The following is a 19,349-nucleotide window of genomic DNA, read 5'->3' on the forward strand; positions in this document are numbered from 1 at the left end:
ACCACGATGAGGTGAAATTGTCAAATTTACACTTTCTGTACTCACATGCTGAAGTAGAATAGGCAGCACACTATAAATCATGCATTATGGCCTTTGGTTGATGTTATAATTTATATATTCATATTCCTAGTGTTATAACAGTTAAGCATTCAGGATCAAAATAGTTAGCATAAGAAGAACTAAAAATTTAACAAGTTACTTTTTGACAAGTAGCAGATATTTAGTTTGATTTTATTTGTTTTATTTCTTTAATATTATGCAACATTAACTGATCTGTTTCCATTAGGAGTCAGTTCACATAAAGTATCTATCAAATCTGGAAGTAAACTCTAACTGAAGGAAATCTACAGCTCCACATAACAACAGGAAAACCTTAGTCAGCCAATAACTACTAATATCAAGCTTTCAAATAAAAGAAGAAATCTTCCTTGTCAATGGTAAAAAAAATAAAACTGTATCAATTTTAAAAAGTATATGATGTTAAGAAAGATATTCAGGATCTACAGCATCATGTGCCAGAAGAAACACAGAGGATCTTATGGAATTAATATGCGAGAAACAATTATAAAATAATTAAATGAGTTATAATAAGTAAATAAAAAGCATGAAAAGCATTACATGGTACTTTAAACACACATTTTAAATGGCCATGATCTTGTTGTGTGTGTCTGTATTGGCAAGTAGGGAGTAGATCAGGAAAGGTATATAAGAATAAATGATATTTCAGCCGAGAACTAAAAGAAAAACAGTAATTGACTAGGAGAAGAGGGGAGAAGTGGACGATGAGGCTGGAGAGGTGGGCCAGGTCATGCAGTGTCATGTACACTCCATGAAGGATTTTGGTCTTTTTGGTTTTAATCACACACGTGACATGAATTGATTCATATTTTAAAAAGATCACTCAGGCAAGAAAAAGAAATTAAAGGTATTCAAATAGGAAAGAAAATTGTCTTTATCTGCAGGTGATATAATCTTATATACAGAAAATCCTAAAGACTATCAAAAATATGCTAGAACTAATCAATGAATTTAGTAAAGTTGCAGGATACGAAATCAACATACAGAACAGTTGTGCTTCTATACATTAACAACAAAATATCTGATAAATAAGAAAGAAAACAATCCCATTGACAATAACATAAAAAAAAATGCTAAAGAATAAATTTAACCAAGGAGGTGAAAGACCTATATCTGAAAACTACAAGACTCTGATGAAAAAAACTGAAGAAGACACAAACAAATGAAAAGATATTTCATATCTACATATCAGAAGAACTAGCATGGTTAAAAGGTCTATTAGACCCAAAGCCATATATAGATTCAATGTGATCCCAATCAAAATCAAAAGGGCATTTTTCACAGAAAGAGAAAAACCAATCCTAAAATTTGTATAGAGCCACAAAAAACTTAAAATAGCCAAAGCAATCTTGAGAAAGAAGAACAAAGCAGGAAGCTTCACACTTCTTGATTTCAAACTGCTACAAAGCTAAAGTAATCAAAACAGTATGGCAATGCCATAAAAACTGACACATAGACCAATGGAACAGAGTCAAGAGCTCAGAAATAAACATATGAGTATATGTTCAACTAATATTTGACAAGGAAGCTAAGAATACTCAAACACTTCTTGATTTCAAACTGCTACAAAGCTAAAGTAATCAAACTGTATGGCACTGCCATAAAAATTGACACATAGACCAATGGAACAGAGTCAAGAGCTCAGAAATAAACACTCACAAAAACATTCAACTAATATTTAACAAGAGAGACAAAAATAATCAATGGAGAAAATAGTATCTACAATAAATGGTGCTGGAAAACTTGTTAACCACATAGAGAAGAATGAAATTGGGCACCTATCTTATACCACTAACAAAAATAAACTTAAAATGGATTAAAGACTTAAATTTTAAACCTGAAACCATAAAACTCCTGAAAGAAAACATAAAGTAAAAGCTCCTTGACATTGATCTTTGAAGTGATTTCCTACATATGACACCAAAAGCATACGGAACAAAAGCCAAAGTAAGTACAACTATTTTAAACTTAAAAGCTTCTGCATAGCAAAATAAACAATCAACAACATAAAAGGCAACCTACAGAATGGGAGAAAATATTTTCAAATAATATATCTGATAAGGGGTTAATATTCAAAATATATAAAGAACTCATACAACTCAACAGCAAGGAAAACAAAACAACGCAATTTCTAAAAAATAGAGAAGTTGGATAGACAATTTTCCAAAAAAGATATGCAAATGGCCAACGGGTACATGAAAAGGTATTCAACATCACTAATCATCAGGGAAATGCAAATCAAATCCACAATATGTTATCATCTCACACTTGTTAAAATGACTATCATCAAAAAGACAAGAGATAAGTTGGTGAGAATGTGGAGAAAAAAAAACCCTAGTGCACTGTTGGTGGGATTACAAATTAACCCAGCAACTATGGCAAACAATATGAAGGCTGCTCAAAAAGTTAAAAACTGAACTACCATAGGATCCAGCAATCCCACTTCTGGGTATATATCCAAAGGAATTGAAAACAGGCACTTGTAGAGATATCTGTACTTTCATATTCATTATGGCATTATTCAATAGCCAAGATATAGAAATAACCTAAGTGTCTGTCGATAAATGAATGAATAAAGATGTGGTATAAAAATACAATGGAATATTATTTGGCCATGAGAAAAAAAGGAAATTCTGCTATTTGCAAGCACTTGGATGAATCTTGAGGGCATTATGGCTGAGATAAGTCAGATAGAGAAAGATAAATAATGTATGATATCACTTACATGTGGAATCTAAAACAGCCAAAATCAGAGGAATAGAAGGTAGAGTGGTGATTACCAGGAGTTAAAGGATGTGGGAAACGGGCAGATGTTGGTCAAAGAGTAAAAAGTTATGATTATAATTTATAAGATTAACAAATTCTGGAGATATAATGTATAGCATGGCAATTATATCTAACAAAACTGTATTATATACTTGAAGGTTGCCAAGAGAATAGATTGCAATGTTCTCACCACAAAAGAGAAATGGTAATTATGTGACAGAATGGAGATGTCAGCTAGTACTATGGTGGTGATCATTTTGTAACCCATAAATATCCACCTAATCAACAGGTTGTTTGCCTTAAACTTACACAATGTTATATGTCAATTATAACTCAATAAAGCTGGGGGTGAGGGAGAATTTTCTTTCAGTACCTCCTTGCCTTTCCTAGGAAACAATTTATAAAGGAAAAGCAAGATATATAGAATAGCTGCTTGATGCTTTCCTTCATTTATCAATTTTTAGAACAAGTTGGGAGAAGATCAATAGAGTTTTCCTGCATTAGAAATTATGAAAATCTCAACAGATATAATTCAGCGACTAGTAACTCTTGAGATAAAATTTTAAAATCTGGGTTTTAAAAAAACAGAATCTCTAATCACCTTTATGGAGAAATCTAATTGCTTTGCCATGTGTCAAATCACATGAATAGTATTTTTAAAGCCCTGTTATATACATAAAGGAGTCTTTAAGACCATCTAGCCCAAACTTTCATTTTAATGATAAACATACAAAGGCCCAAGGAGGCCTGGTGAATTGCCAAAGGCCACAGAGATGTTTGAGGACAGAATTACTAGAACCTGAGCTAAACGAAGAAAAAAAGACACTATTCAATATTTATTTGAGCACTTTGATTATATTATTTCACTGCCTTCTGGCCCCTATGGTTTCTGATGAAAAATCAGCTGTTAATCTTATTGAGGATCTCTTATATATAACAAATCTTCTTTTGCAACTTTCAAGGTTCTTTGCCTTTTGGATAGTTTGACTATGATGTATCTGGGCTTGTGTCTCTATGTATCCTGCTGGGAACTTATTGAGTTTCTTGTGTAGATAAATGTTTTTCATCAAATTATTTCTTCACATAGTTCTTCTATTTCTTTTTCCTTCTCCTGTCCTTCTGGTACTCCCCTTATACGTATATTGGTGAGTATAATGGTGTCCTACATTTCTCTGAGGCAATGTTCATTGATATTCATTATTTTTCCTCTGTTCTTTGGGTGACATAATCCTTATTCATCTGTCTTTAAGTTCACACATTCTTTTCTGCCCATTTAAATCTGTTGAGTGAAGTTTTCATTTCAGTTGTTCTACTTTTCAACTCGAGTTTCCATTTGGTACTTTTTAATAATTTCTATCTCTTTATTGATCTCTATTTGATAAGACACCATCATAATACCTTACTTTACTTCTTCAAGCTTCAAGCATGGTTTCCTTTAGTTCTTTGAACATACTTAATAATGGCTGCAGTGACATCTTTGTAAAGTCTGATATCTAGGCCCTCTTTAGGCAGTTGGGGCTTGTTGCTGTTGTTTGCTTGTTTATTTGTTTAGCGACTTAATTGAAATATTTTATTGAAGTTTATTTATCTCACAGTGTGAAACCTGTGATATACCTTGAGGGTAGAGCCTTGGGCATACACATAGTCACTCTTTGATGACACTGGTTTTAGCAGGGGTCTCTTTGTCTGTCTTTTTCCCTGATTTCTCTGCTAAGCTTTCTGCCCTTGTTCCTATTACAACCAGATGATAAGCTCAACTAATTGTCAGTGTTTGCTCCACTGTTTTCAATAATGTTCTCAGGAACAAATTGCCCCACAGTCTGACCCAATTTAATTTGGAAACCTTTGCAGAAGTCATTTTGGAGGCCAAACTTTGAGGTTTATTGCTACCCCATCAGGACTCCTCCCATCTGTCTCTATCCCTGGTCTCCCTGGTAAACTATCTGACTTATGGTTTAGCATGTTACTCCCATGGAGCTAACTCCCTCTTCTTAATTGCCTACTTTTAAAATCTCCATTGCTTTAGAGAGCCCTATTAGGCCTGAACTTTCCAAAACTCCATTTAAAGTCAGTTCTTTAAGGAGAGCTTCAGAGCTTTCTTTTCTTATGGCTGCCTCTTGCCCTGTGGGCAAAATATCTGAGTGACTTCTCTGGAGTTAGGGATGGGGACAGTGGCTCACTTCTTTCACAGTGACACTTCTACTTTCTAAGAAGGGTGCTGGCAGGGATGGGGGGACGATAGTCCCTGGTCTTCTCAGTTTGCCTCTACCCATGTGGAACCTCCACCCTATGAGCAAGTTGGAGTGAAAGCAATGGGGCCCCAGCATTCTCAGCCTGTCAAGAGCAGGCAGGGCTCTTGGGGCAGAGTTCTGCCCTGTAAGTGGAGGCCGTTTGGAAGAAGGAAGCCCCTGACTTCTTGGCAGCCCTGACTAGAAGTAAGAGAGAAAGGAATTCCTTCTTGGCCATACTCAGCTGAATTGAAGCCTCCTTCATGCTGACCTGGACAGGAAGGGATGGGGAGAGTACATTATGGCTCAAGTGCCATAGATTGTCCTTACTGAGATTTACTAACCTTCCTGAATAAATGTGGTTTTTTGTTTGCTAACTTGATGTATGACCTTAGGATAGTTTCTAATACTTTAAATGTTTGGGTTTTTTAAATTTTTTTTTTTACCAGTTATGGTTTTTCTGCTAAGAATGGTTCCATGGAGCTCCTTATGCTGCCATTCCAAGTCATAATTTCCACTAAATATTTTTTAAGTACAGATGTTACCAGTAAACTAACATTACTATATAAATAGAGCATTAATGTTATCTATATATTCTGAGTACTAAGAATTAGGCACTGGGCTACATATTGGCTACGCAAGTAAATAAACTTTTAGATTTTTGTATTTTCCAAATTTTAATTAATGACTAACTTTATATCAATGACTAACTTTATATTAAAAATGGGATTTTTAATCTTTACTATTTTTTAAAATAAAATTAATTCATATTTGAAATTGTTGGAATTCTCTTAAAATTGTTTCTAGGATTATTTCAATTTTCAATTTTACAAATAATTTATTTAAAGTCTTCAGACTTCAGTTCTTAAAAGGTACAACTGATTAAACTTCTTGAGAGGTTCTTACTTAATTTCTTATCTTGTCTTTTTTTTCTTAAACAGATGCACACCGCTATCACTATTACCAACCAGACAACTGCTAATCTAAACAGTTAGGACTTATTTACATTTAATCAAACAAAAATCGCTTTGTGGAATCTAGATATTTTCTCCATGACATTTATATTGACATTTACGCAAAATCAAATTATTAATATATCATATATATGTGAGATCTTTAAAAATATCATTTAGGCCATTCCATATAAGTTACATATTTTCTATTTATGATATTTTTATTTTAGCTGATAATAAAAGGACCTAAGTAAAAATCCAAACATCCACAATATCAATATATGAAATGACCAAAGAGTAATCGTGACACTTCTACCTGATTTTAAAGCATTTATTTATTCAATACCTTTAATAGAAAAGTATTATGTAAAACATTTTTCTAAACATCTGGGGATGGCTTATATATGAATTTGACACCTGATTTAAGAATCTGTACCTGTACATCTCCTGGTTGTTAGGACCAAAAGGAACAGTCCAAAACTCATTTGGAACTCTTGTTCTCCCACCTAATCTCATATAAGAACAAAAGTTAACCTTATCCTAAACTTAGAACCTGTAATTTGATACAAAATAAACACACGGCTTGGATTTCAGAAGGATTTGGTTAACAACAGAGCTGTCACCCAAAGCATCGTTGAGTTAGAGAACTTACAACAAGAATATTATATATTTTAATTTTTCAACTTACCTGGTATAGATAATCTTCAAATACAAAATAATAATCATCATTGCTTGCTGTCAACTTCACATCCTAAAATTAAAAGTAGAGAATACTGAAAAGAACCTAAATAAATATATCTATGGTACTAAGACATAAATGCAATATTTAGAAAGAATACTGCAATTATTTTATTATTTTATATATGATTATAAACTTCTCAATTAGATTTTATCACTGCTATAAATTTACTTGACTAATATATGTGACACATTATTTGACATCAAATTGCTGACACTTTTTTAGGTTCCATTAGTAATTCCTTATTACTTATTTCTATTTTATCTCCTTCTAATCTACTTAGCTGTCTTAAAAGTTGGAAAAACAGATGTAATCATAACATTCAGAAGCAATCATAACAATATGGACCTAAATTACTATTCCAATCTCATCCTCCACTGTTCAGGTCCACATTCTTGCCATTCCCTCAAAATACCAAAAATCTGCTATGCCTTTGTAATTATTCACTTGCAAGTCATTGCTTATTAACAAACAAACAAACAGGATGCTGTTTATGTTCAAGAAGTCTACAATCTCACCAGCAAGAAAACATGCAGAGCAGAAATATGAAAACAATTACATAGAAATATTGCAGAAACCTCTGATAATATTGCTCAATCTACAAACTTCAACTGAGCTATTGAGCAAGGCAGCAAAAAGGGAAGGATGAAGTGAGTCACAGGTGACTCTGGAGGTAGTTGAATGCATGCTAAGTCTTGAAAGACTTAAAGACACAGATTAAGAGAGGAGAAAGAGGCCAGTCTTCCACATCAGAAGACATCATGGGCAGAGGCAGAGATCACGCATTCTTAAACAGGGATGATATTGCCTCTAAGGGGGTGAGAATTGATACTTGTGGGCCAAAAATATTTACATATTACAATGGTTTGTGGACCTCCAAAGCTTATCTCTACCCAACAAAATCTTATTCTTTGGTATCTAAGTTTTATGTTAGAGAAAAATTAGTTATTTTTCTCTTTAGGGGGTAATAACGAACTGGTGGAAAACAGTGGGCGATGGTGGGGATAAAATTCAAGTTTGTGAAAAAATACAGTCCAGAGAGAACCATTTAATAATTTAGCTTAGGGATGGTTTGATGATGTTCTATATTTAGTGTTGCCTTCTTCCATTCGCTCCTTCAACCACTAAAATAACTCGACTTTACTTTCAGTTAAATTAAAAATGAGTCTTTGCCAAAGAGAGCTATAATGAAACTTCAAATAATTTTTTTAAATGCTCATTCCCTCAAGGGCTGACTTTAATAACGTTTGGAGTTGCTCCAACGAGATCAGCAAAGCTAAACTAATGCAAGTCAGGAACAGAGACTGACATCTTCCTAAAAACACTCATGTTGTGGACAGTCAGGATTGATTCTACCAAAACTTACATTTAATTCTTCAGACACAAACTGTTTACCTCTTTCTTATAGCAGATTTTCTTACTGATTCAAACTGACATTATGTTGGCAGCAAACAGAAGTCTTAAGCTAGCACTCCCTGACTTTCTAAATGTCTTCTCTTGTGAGGATTCTCTCATTTGAATAGAAAAGAGGTTGACGGTATTAAAGCCCAAAAGGTCTCTCATCCAGTTGCTAAAATAATCCCCTCAAGTATGATCATTGGACGTCAGTTAACAGTAGTACCTGTGATCCAAATCTGTGTAAAACCTCTGTGAGAACCAAGACTTTTCATCAAAAGACTGTATCCTCTTGGCTCTCATCTTTACGCCCAGCAGCATACAGTAGTTAAAAGTAAGGTTGTGAAATCAGATCGCCTAGGTTCAAATCTTAATTTTCTACTTAGCACACAAATTTAAACAAATTTCTTTAATCTTTCTTTGTCTCAGTTCCCTCATCTGTAAAATGTTAAAAATAATAGTACTTCCTGTTTTGTTATACTTGTCAATATGTGGCTGGTAAGAAAGGGAATGATGTCAATATAACATGAAAATTATGTTGGTTCATATACAATTTTTCTTTAAAAAGAGGGGGACAAAACATCAGGATTAGTATTATAACAAGGAAAGGAAAATGCCTTCAGCTCAAGTGCTGCACAAGCATGATCCCTTATAACTATATTTCAAAAAAATTACAAATGGATGGCTGCACTGGGGGCTCCCTCTCCAGAGAGGCACAGCTCTGCCTTGTACATCTCTGTTTCTTTACCCCCTATCATACTCACCCTAATGCAGCTCCAGTAGCCCCGCCTACCACTTCTGTCTGCATTATTTTGTATTTCTACTTTATTATTTTTGTACCATTTTAATAGTTCCTGCAGGAGCAGCCTGCCTGAGTTGTCCAATTTATCTCCCAAGCTACCAATTATTCTGTTAGTACTCTGGTTACAAACTGCAAAAGCTACCTCATCCCTATTTCCCCCATAAACTCTATGATTTTTAATGCATGATTTTGTAGAATGCGAGTTTTTTTTTCCAGGGGAAAAAAAAAAATCATTTATAGCCTAACCGCTGGTATCTGCCACCCTTAAGTTTCGCTGTCAGGATCAAATGACAATCCATGTAAAGGGTTTGGAACACTGCATGGCACACACTTGGTGGTCATTAAACACGAGTGATCATCATTATCAACCATGGTCGTGTTCCACCCAGACAAACCTGCGGGTCCTCCATGTGCTCTCTTCTTTCCCCCATTTCCAAGACCTGAAATACTATGCCCTTCTCCACTGTCTTACAAGTTCTAAAATTTAAAGCCAAGTGTTTTACATAGACTAATTATTAACCCAGAATCAACCATATCCTGTATTATGCTTACGGCATTTATATCTCAACTTGATACCAGATGCCTGGACACAAAAATTCAGTTTATCTCTATCATAAAACTTGAGAAATGCTTAATCACATGTCTAGAAACCAAAAGAAATTAAAAATAACAAATGACTTCAATATAAAAGAATAAACCAGTAGGTTATAAAGAATCATGAGATAAATAAGAAATGCTTATCGTTCTCTTAATCAAAAAACAGGAGGAAGAAGAAAGGATCATAAGGACAACTTCAAAAGGAGAGAAGATAACATTGAATGGAGTCTGCAAAATTTGAAGGTCAAGCTTAACTTTACAAAGAAAATAATCACTTAAAATTATTTTTCAAGGTTAATATGTATCATCATATATAAAGCAAGCCTTGCATGTTAAAGACTTTCAATAATTGTTTACTGATATTAAGAAAGTGAAAAAACTATGTACACTTTTACTTACTTTATAAATTAGACTGTCCACCAAAAGGTCATGTTGTATCACATTAGTCTTAAGCTGCTCATAATACAAGACATCCTAGAGTTAAAAGTATAACAAACAAAAAAAATTAAAGGTCAATCACATTTATAAAGTGTGAATCAGCCTCAAACTTTAATAAATAAGAATCATTAATAGTATTATAAATGCTAAGAGGATAGAGACTTTATTTTATTCACTGCTACATTTTCTATACCTGGCCAATATTAGGTGCTCAATAAATATTCCTAATCCCAACACTTAGGATGAGATCTGGCACCTGGTATGTATTCAAGTAATATTTGCTAAATTGATTAACTATAAGTTAACTTCAATAGCAAATACAGTGTTTATTAAGTAATTACTAGGTATCAGGAACTGTTTTTTACCCACTATTATGAGTTAACTATGAGTTAATTTATTTAATCCCATACCTACAAAATAAAATGGTTGTGATTTACATTTACATTTACATTTACATTTGAGAAACTGAGGCCCAGAGTAAAAAGTTCTTGCTGTTCCAGGCCACAAATGTAGTATGATTTGATCCCAGAAAACCTGACCCCAGAACCTATACAAAAACCAGGACCACTCTATACTGTCTTTCTAATACCTAAATTATTATAAAATAAAAAGTTTAAACATACTAAATCATCTCTGGTAATAAAAGCAATCATATAGCTTATGAAAGAAGTTATTTATTTTATATTAGAATATGGTCCCATCATAATATAAAACATGATTAATTCTACGCAGTGATAAGATTAGGCTAATATTTAATCTAATAAAGAATAAGAAATAGAAGGAAGAGAGGGAAGGTAGAAAGGAGAGAAAAAGAGAGAGAAGGGAAAATAAAAATGGAGAGAGGGGAAGAAAGGGAGGAAGGACTTGAAACTACAATCCTGCTAAGCATCAGGTTAATAGTTGGTCAGGGAATTTATAATAAAGGTTAAAAAAATGAATAACAGTTAAAAAAAATGAATAAAGATCAATTTGGTAGCAGTTGTGTTAAAGAGAGATAGAAATATCTCATTGCTTAAGCTGACTCCTGTGTTCCTCCAAATCCCTCCATTCATCTCTTAGGCACTTTAGCCCTGGTTTCTGCTCATGTCCAAACACTACTTGGCTCCATTAGCACACACCAATCTGTATGATTCTCTCTGAAGACATTCCCTCTACCAAGTGTTGTGGGACAGGGTCGTCTGGGACAAAGAAGAATGTGTTGCATAGCTGCCTTGGCAAAGGCAGTTACAGTCATGTAGTGGGGTGTTTGCCAGACTATGGTAGAATAAGTAAGTAAGAGCATCCGGCATAGACTTCTTTTTCAGAGTGTTTAGCTGTAAAAGTAGAAGATTGTAAACTTAATTACTAAAAAGAAGTGGTTGAGGAGAGTGAAGGTCAAAAACAGGCACTGTGAAGATGAGGTGGGCTGACCGGGAAAATCAAGGTCAGGCATTATTGTAGACCTAGGTAAAGTGGAGAACCTTATTTAGAAATCACTAAAGCAAATCTTAAATGTTAATATTAGTCTTAGCTATTTTATCAATAAGCAAGTACCTAGAAAAAAAGTATTAAAATTTTTTCTGTCTTCTTTTAATTAGCAAGCTGAAATTAAGCAAAAAATAAAATAAAATAAAATATGAATGCTTACTAAATATGAATATTTTGACACACACCTAAAAATATGTAGGAAAGAAACTACATAAAAGTAATCCTTTTAAACTTATTGCTTATTTTCTTAAAAAGGGGAAACAAATCAAAGGTATATAATGTTTTAGTAAAAATAGTAAATAAATTAACTACTAAGAACTTAAAGCATTATATCCAAAGTCTTTCTATTGAGATAAGATTTTTAGAAATAGCTTTATGGGTGCGAAATATTCCATTTCTCTCTCTAACTCCTCATCTATGACTGCATTTGTATGTGTAGTTTATTTTAAGTGATTGAGAAGTAATTGAACAGAGTTCTGGTTAAGTTCTGGTTAAGTTCTTGATAAGAAGTAAGTATTCTCCCTCTCTCCCCATTCCCGCACCCCTGCCTCACTCTCTAATGTACCACCCTCAACAATTATTTTGGAACTGTTATACACGTTTGTTAAAGTCACACTTTTACAGCTGAAAATAAGTGTAAGTGATGGAAAGTGTTTTATTCAACAAAGATTGCTTCTCTAAAAATACGAATTTCTATTTATAGACTTGTCATTTTGCATTTAGAAAATTAAGATGACTATTAGTTCCAAAATTCAGGAATAAAAAACCATCATTGAACATTATAATAAACAATCATTATCTGGGATTACTACTTTTATTCTAGGGTGATATTTCTGGAAAAATTCTAAATTTGTTTTGAAATGGCAGTGTTAGTTTCTCTGCAGAGACAAGATTTGTTATCTAGCTCCTGATCAGTGAAGTGGTAGGTCATTTACACAGATTAGTTACACTTCTACTACAGTCGATACACTCACAAAAAAAATGCCCAACACACACTCAAATCTATTTTGTAAACTGTTACTTCTAAAGTGTCACCACACTAAGATCAGCAATATCATTTGTTCTAAAATTGCTCTGAAATGAATCACAAGCTTTATTTATTCTTCCCCAAAAGAAACAAGTGATTTTTGACAGTGCTATTCTCAAAGATAAGATTTAAAAATACACACATACATGCACATGCACACACACATATACGTAATTTGCAAAGGTCAGAAGTGTAGTTTTTATGATAGACTATAATGTTTGCCTTTAAATACTGCATTGTTATAAATTATAATTAATTTGTAATATAATTATGTGCAATATGTAATTATTATTACTACCATTAATGGTGACCATTTATGTCAAGCGCTGTGTTAAAAGACTCATGTACATTATTTCATTTAATTCCCACAACCACTCTGTAATATAAGTATTATTACCTATATTTAAGTATGGGTAAATTGAAGTTTGAAGAAATTTAAATAGCTCACTCGATGACATATTTCAATAAGTCAGAAGAGCTAGGAGTTGAAACCAGGTCTGTATGATTTTAAAACTCATGTTTTTAACCAGTAGACTAGGAAACCATTAGTTTTCTATTTATTAAAGCATTTAAATGAATGACTTATATGATTAATGAGCTTAAGAAAATATTTCAAAAATAATCAGTCTTACATAATTTTTTCTTTATTGAAACTATTAACTGTCTGTTGGTGATTTCTCTTCATATTCATTATATTTCCTAAAATAAATGTTCTTATACTTAGAAAAATAATATTCTCACATAATCTGTCAAAATAGTACATCTAAAATAGTATGTATAAAAAAATACACATTTCAAAAGTAACTGTAGGGACAAAGTATTCATTTACTTACACTGAGTTGCCCGTCTTAATTTCTCTCTATTCTAACACCTTGTTTCCATCATACGTCTTCAGTAATCTAAATGGGCAGACTCCATTTCTTAACATTTCACTTATTGTTCTTTGTGTGTATAAGTACACACTAATTATTAATAACAAAAACGTTTATGTTAAGAGTTTAGTGACTAAATTATGTTAATCTTATCTTAGAACTAAAAACTACACTAATTTTGAAAACAAAAAAGAAGGTAAATGTTAGATTAATAAACAAAAGTATTTCTACTTTGAATAATTGGCATTTGAAAAATAGTTCAAATTTGGTCCATCCTTTTTTCTTCTTACCTCGGGTTGACCGGAAATATTCAAAATGAGGGCCCATAATTCTGCTCGCAATGCTGTGGGGCTTCCTTGTCTGATGTACTGTTGAGCAGCAGCACTATCTTGTTCTGCTAGAACTGGCAAAAGTATATTAAATCTTATTAGAAAATTCTTAATTTAAGAAATAGCGCTGAAATTGTCAATTAAAAATCTTTTGGGAAGCTAACATTTCATCTTTATGTCTTTTATAATTACATCGTGCCTTGACAACCTTCTTTTACTCTCTGAATTTTAATATGGTCCTATTTACAGCTCTATAAGGTTTAAGTCTTAAGCTTCCCCTCCTCTTACCCTGCCTGTAAAAGTTTTTAATGTACATTGGTACCTCGAGATCACTTTGCTTTAACTATAGCTCCATGGATCTGAAATTAGTGATGCATATATATAATTTTTGGATTCCATAATCAAGTAAAGTCATATCTAGAGAATCCCAAAATTTCTTATGTATATTCTACTCAGTCATCAATATTTTAGTATTTGGAAGTGTTATGGTATACGAAGTATTATGACTAAGAATTATAAAGGATGTAAGACATCTATTAGGTGACTTCTTAGCTGTCTCCCAAAATCAAGAGAAAAGAGGGATTCTTTAAAGAAAACAAAAAAGATCTGATAACCTTTTAGGAAGGCCAAAATTTATTTGTAAGCAGCCAAATTTATAAAATCAATATATTATACTTTTGCTTTCATTTTCATTTTTGTTCTCTTTAGTGAAAATACTAGGTATTGAGTCTGGAAATAAAGCTTCTCTCCAACAACAACAAAAAGACATACTAGACAACTGCTGATATTTGTTTAACAGTACTATTTTCTTATATTTTCTTCTTAAAAGAAAAGAGAAAAAATTTACACTAAATGAAAATGACAAAACCAAATGAAACAAGGAAATGATATGAAATAAAAAAAGATGAACATTTTAAATTTGCAACTGTGTTTAATGAAAATTCAGATCATACATATGAAGTCTTTTAAATATGAATTTGATAAATTAAACTAAGGAGTTTAGAATATGACAATGTAATTGCCATAGAAGGTTCATTCTGAAACAAAGACTTATTTGTACTACTTATTTCAAAGATAAAACAGAATTTACATAGACAAAGAAAAAAATCTTCAAAAGATGGGGAAAAATTATTCCCCAGAACACTAGGAGCCTCTTCAGTTATTAAGTCTTACCATTATGAACAGTCATCAGGAAGCGTGACGGTTACATTTTCTCCTGATGCAGGAACATATTCCCATTAACACTAATGAGAAGTGTGTGGGCGCATCAGAGAGAGAACCTGCTTCTTTGATTTTAAAATGAAATTCTACTGCTGAATGGATTAAGCTAACATCCTTGAGGAATGTGTATCTGCATTTATTATTTTCTTTTTCGTGAACCATCTGTATACTTCATCTGACATTTATCGATGAAGTTAAAATGATGCATTTCCCTTCCTTATAAAGATTTCCATTATACTATCTATGTAGTTAAATATAACTCCTTTTTAGGTTTTTAGCTTTTTGGAGATTAAATTTCAGTTACGGGTATATGAATACAGACATTTACTTAGGACTGTCTCATTTTCGGAAATTATAATAAATATAATCAAAAGCTTACCTTTATGCCCAATACGTACATGCTCATTTTCAAAAAGTTCTAAAAATGATAAAAGAAAATAAAATAATTAAACAGAAATATGATGAACCACATTTAGGACAACGGTATATTTTTTCTGGTATCAATACTTTCGATAATTATGTTTAAAGTTGAATGGCTCTAAGAATATTTATATTTGTATGTAGAAAACCATTTTTAAGTTGTTTAGAGTTTGTAGAAATTAAAAACGAGTTAGGTACATTTAATCAGAAGAAACAATTGATAAATTAATTTTCCTTTGTTAAAATAAAACTGAACATCTCACAACACAAAAATGTTTTTGTTTATTCATCTTTAATTTTTTTCCTAAAAAAACACATGCTCACACAAAACTTGGGTGGTTGCCAGAGGCGGTGGTGGGAAGCAGGGGTGAAATGGGTGAAGGGAGTCAAAAGGTACAAACTTCCAGTTATTAAGTAAATAAGTCCTGGGGATATAGCACACAGCATGGCAACTATAGTTAATATTGCATTACATATTACAAGAGTTGCCATGTAATATTGCATTACAAGAGTTGCTAAGAGTAAATCTTAAACTTTCTCATAAGAAAAAAAATTTTGTAACTATGTATGGTGATGGATGTTAACTAGACTTATTATATGAAAAATGTATACATTTTTCAATATATACAAATATTGAATCATTATGTCGTATACTTGAAAATAATATAATGTTGTATGTCAACTAGACCTCAATTAAAAAAAAAAACTTGTTGGCAGCTTCATTTGCGAAGTCCTACTTCTATCTAATCTACCATTAAAGCAAATCTAATTTTTAAAAGGCTTAATCCTACATAGGTAAAATTGTACTACACAAATGCCATTTAAAAAGATTATACAAAAGAAACAAAGGTTCGTTTTTAAAGTACCAATCAATAAGAAAAGACTCATAAACTAGACCAAATTAAAATTTTAAAACTTCTGTTCATCGAAAGACCCTAAGAATGAAAAAGGTAAGTCACGGAGTTATAAAATGTATTTGTGATACATATATCCAGCAAAAGATCCAGAATATATAAAGAACTCCTGGTAAGTCAATACTTATATACGACCCTATTCTCCTTTCCAAGTAACATCGTGGCCTAGCAATTCTCAAGTCAGGCAAAATCTAATTATACCACTAAGAACAATCTCATTGGATGAACAGTAATTCGACCCAAATTTTAGCAGTTCTACTTTGAGAAGCAGGGAGAGCAAAAATAACTGCAACGACTAAAGAGATCGTCACCCCCTCCAGGCAGACAGACACTCTATACTCCAATGGCTTTGGACATAATAAATAACAGCAAATACCAGGCTGATTCTTGTTTGAATCTTATTTTCTATGGTATCTTCCCTAAAAGCAAAGATTATGTCATATCTACATATTCTAGTCCCTTGCCCTTAGCAGGGTCTCACACATATTTGTATTATGAGTGAATCAAAGAAGAAAGAACTGTACTCTAAGGGAGGAAAAATAGGTTTTTTAAAGCATAGCTATTGTAAGGTTTAGAATAATTTAAAAACAATTCTTAAGGATTATTTCAAAAGTGAAAAACATAAATATCAAGGTATATTACTATTTCCTTTTCTTTTTGTTAGTTATATATGGCTATTGCTGGCCATGAACAAAAGTATATCTGTCTTAGTCCATGCAGGCTGCTATAACAAAATACCCCAAGCTGGTAGCTTATAAACAACATGAAATTACCCTTCACAGTTCTGGAGTCTAGAAGTCCAAGACCAGGGTGCCAGTACAGTTGGGTTCTGAGGTAGGGCAGGGGTAGGGGGAGGGCTCTTCCGTGTTGTAGATTAACGGCTTTTTGCTGCAGAATGGGCTGGGGAGCTCAGTTCGGTATCTTTTGTAAAGATACCAACTCCCATTAATGAGGTCAGACTGCTTAGTTCTGAATCTTGGTTCCATCACTTACCAGTTTTGTGACTTTTGGGTAAGTTACTTAATATTTCCACTTCTTCGACTTTAAAATGGTAGTAATACTTCTACCTCACACCATGCAAGAAAATTAAAATCATAATCCAATACCACTATATACCACCTGAACGACTAAAACAAGGAAGATGGAATACACCCAGCATTAGCAAGTATACGGAGCAACCACTACTCTCTTACATTGTTGGTAGGAGTGTAAACTGGTACTGCCACCTTTTAAAAATTCTTCAGCCCTTATCTACTAAAGCTGAACTTATGCAAACCCTAGGACTGAGAAATTGCATTCTCAGGTGTATACTCAACAGAAGAATATATATATATATATAACCAAAAAAAACATACTAGAATGTTCTTAGCAGCCTTATTTAGAATAGCTCCAAACTTGAAACTTCCCAAATATCCAACCACAGTAGAATAAATAAACAAATGTGTGTGGTATGTTGATACAATGGTACACTATAATGCAAAAAAAAAAAAAAAAAAAGGAATTATAAATACATATAGCAATATGGCTGAATCTCACAAACATAATGTTGAACAAAAGGAGTCAAACATCAAAGAGAACATACTATTGTAGATTGTAATTCATATGAGGTTCAAGAACTGGCAAAACTAATCTATGCTGGTAGAAATCAGAACAGTGGTTATCTTTGACACAGGGGAATAAAGATTGAAAGTGGTTACACGGAGTTTATTGATCTGTGTATGTCCAATTCATAGAAATTCATTGAGCCATTCTCTTATGATATATATACTTTTCCATATGCATAGTAATAAAGTTTTAAAAGTGGTAATAAACATAACTTCTAGGTTGCTGAGAGGTTAAAATGAGATAACACACACCACACATAATATATGCTCAATAATTGTTTATTTTTATGTGTATTGTTATTATTAAGAACAATAAATAGACAACTTCCTTATTTTATAGAGGAAGAAACAAGTGCAGAGATATAAAGTGACTTGCCCAAGGCATACGCTAGCCAGTGGCACGTGGAAGACTACAACAGTTAGATCCCCGACTCCTGCATAGTATTATTTCTAGTACAACAAAGGCCTCCCATATTTAAGTTAATTTTTACTTCCTTTTGATTATAGCTAAATATCAATTTAGTTTTTTTATGAAAAACACATTGTATTTATGCACAAAAAGAGAAAAAGGGAAAAGTTAGGGAAATTTTCTGGATGATTTAGATTTAAAAGATACTCATTTTAAAGCCTTAGTTTATTCAAGGTAGAGCATCATGTTCGCTTAATAGTGAGACACAAAATAATAATAATAAAAAAATAGTGATGGCCAGTAAAGGGAAACGTGAATGCTGCCAATAAAGATTTTGCCAACAAAATGACTTTTGTATGTCCAGTAACTTTTCAAAATTATTTTTAAGATCTTCAAGTAAAAAGGCAAGATCTAGTTAAACTCTGAGAATTACAACATTTAGGATTCTATTCAATAATTAAGAGTAACCAAGGAGAGGCAAAAAGCATGCTTAGTTTTCAGATATAAAAGAGTTACCGGATTAATCTGGAAATGACAAGATAAACCTTAACCTCACTCTCATTTATCATTAATTATATGCCATTTGGGAGAAACACTAACCAGGAGGCACTTGTGTAGAATCATCTATACCCAGTTGTCCTGTAGTTAAGCCAAGTTCCACAAAAAATTCTTTCTGAAAAATAACACACATAGAGTTAATATATGACTCAGACTTTGCTACACATTATTTTTTTAAAAATCACGTTCACTTTAACATCAGCCTAAGTAAAAATCACAATGTAAAACAAATCTTTGCTTCATTCAAATATCTAAAACAAACAAAAAAGAACATTACTGAACCTTTAAATAGTAATATACTAGTTCAAAACTAAGAAGCAGAACAACTATAATTTTTTTACAAGTACTGCTGTTTAACATTTATTATTTTTGTGTGAAATAAACATGAATAGAAAAGATAACAACTTATTGGGAAAATATATATATAATGAGAAAAAAAACCACAATATTTCTCCAAAAGCAGAACCTTCCTTTAGTAGCATTTTTCTTTCTCCTAATTTCTTCTACCTAAGAAAAAGTTTTACTTTGATAC

At 32.5% G+C, this 19,349-nt stretch overlaps 1 protein-coding gene across 9 annotated transcripts in view; it reads right to left on the reverse strand.

Annotated features, from left to right (window-relative positions):
- Nucleotides 1-19,349, reverse strand: part of TBC1D19 (TBC1 domain family member 19) — a 107,223-nt gene that overhangs the window by 40,019 nt on the left and 47,855 nt on the right. For all 9 annotated transcript variants that reach the window (XM_025051782.1, XM_025051783.1, XM_006918947.3 and 6 more), the window contains 5 exons: nt 18,860-18,932; nt 15,292-15,330; nt 13,653-13,765; nt 9,958-10,032; nt 6,714-6,776 (listed from right to left, as the gene is read on the reverse strand). In XM_025051782.1, coding sequence (XP_024907550.1) covers nt 6,714-6,776; nt 9,958-10,032; nt 13,653-13,765; nt 15,292-15,330; nt 18,860-18,932 — 363 coding nt within the window. The remainder of the gene's footprint in view (nt 1-6,713; nt 6,777-9,957; nt 10,033-13,652; nt 13,766-15,291; nt 15,331-18,859; nt 18,933-19,349) is intronic.

Source organism: Pteropus alecto, unplaced genomic scaffold, assembly GCF_000325575.1.
Source record: "Pteropus alecto unplaced genomic scaffold, ASM32557v1 scaffold5, whole genome shotgun sequence".
NCBI lineage: Eukaryota > Metazoa > Chordata > Mammalia > Chiroptera > Pteropodidae > Pteropus > Pteropus alecto.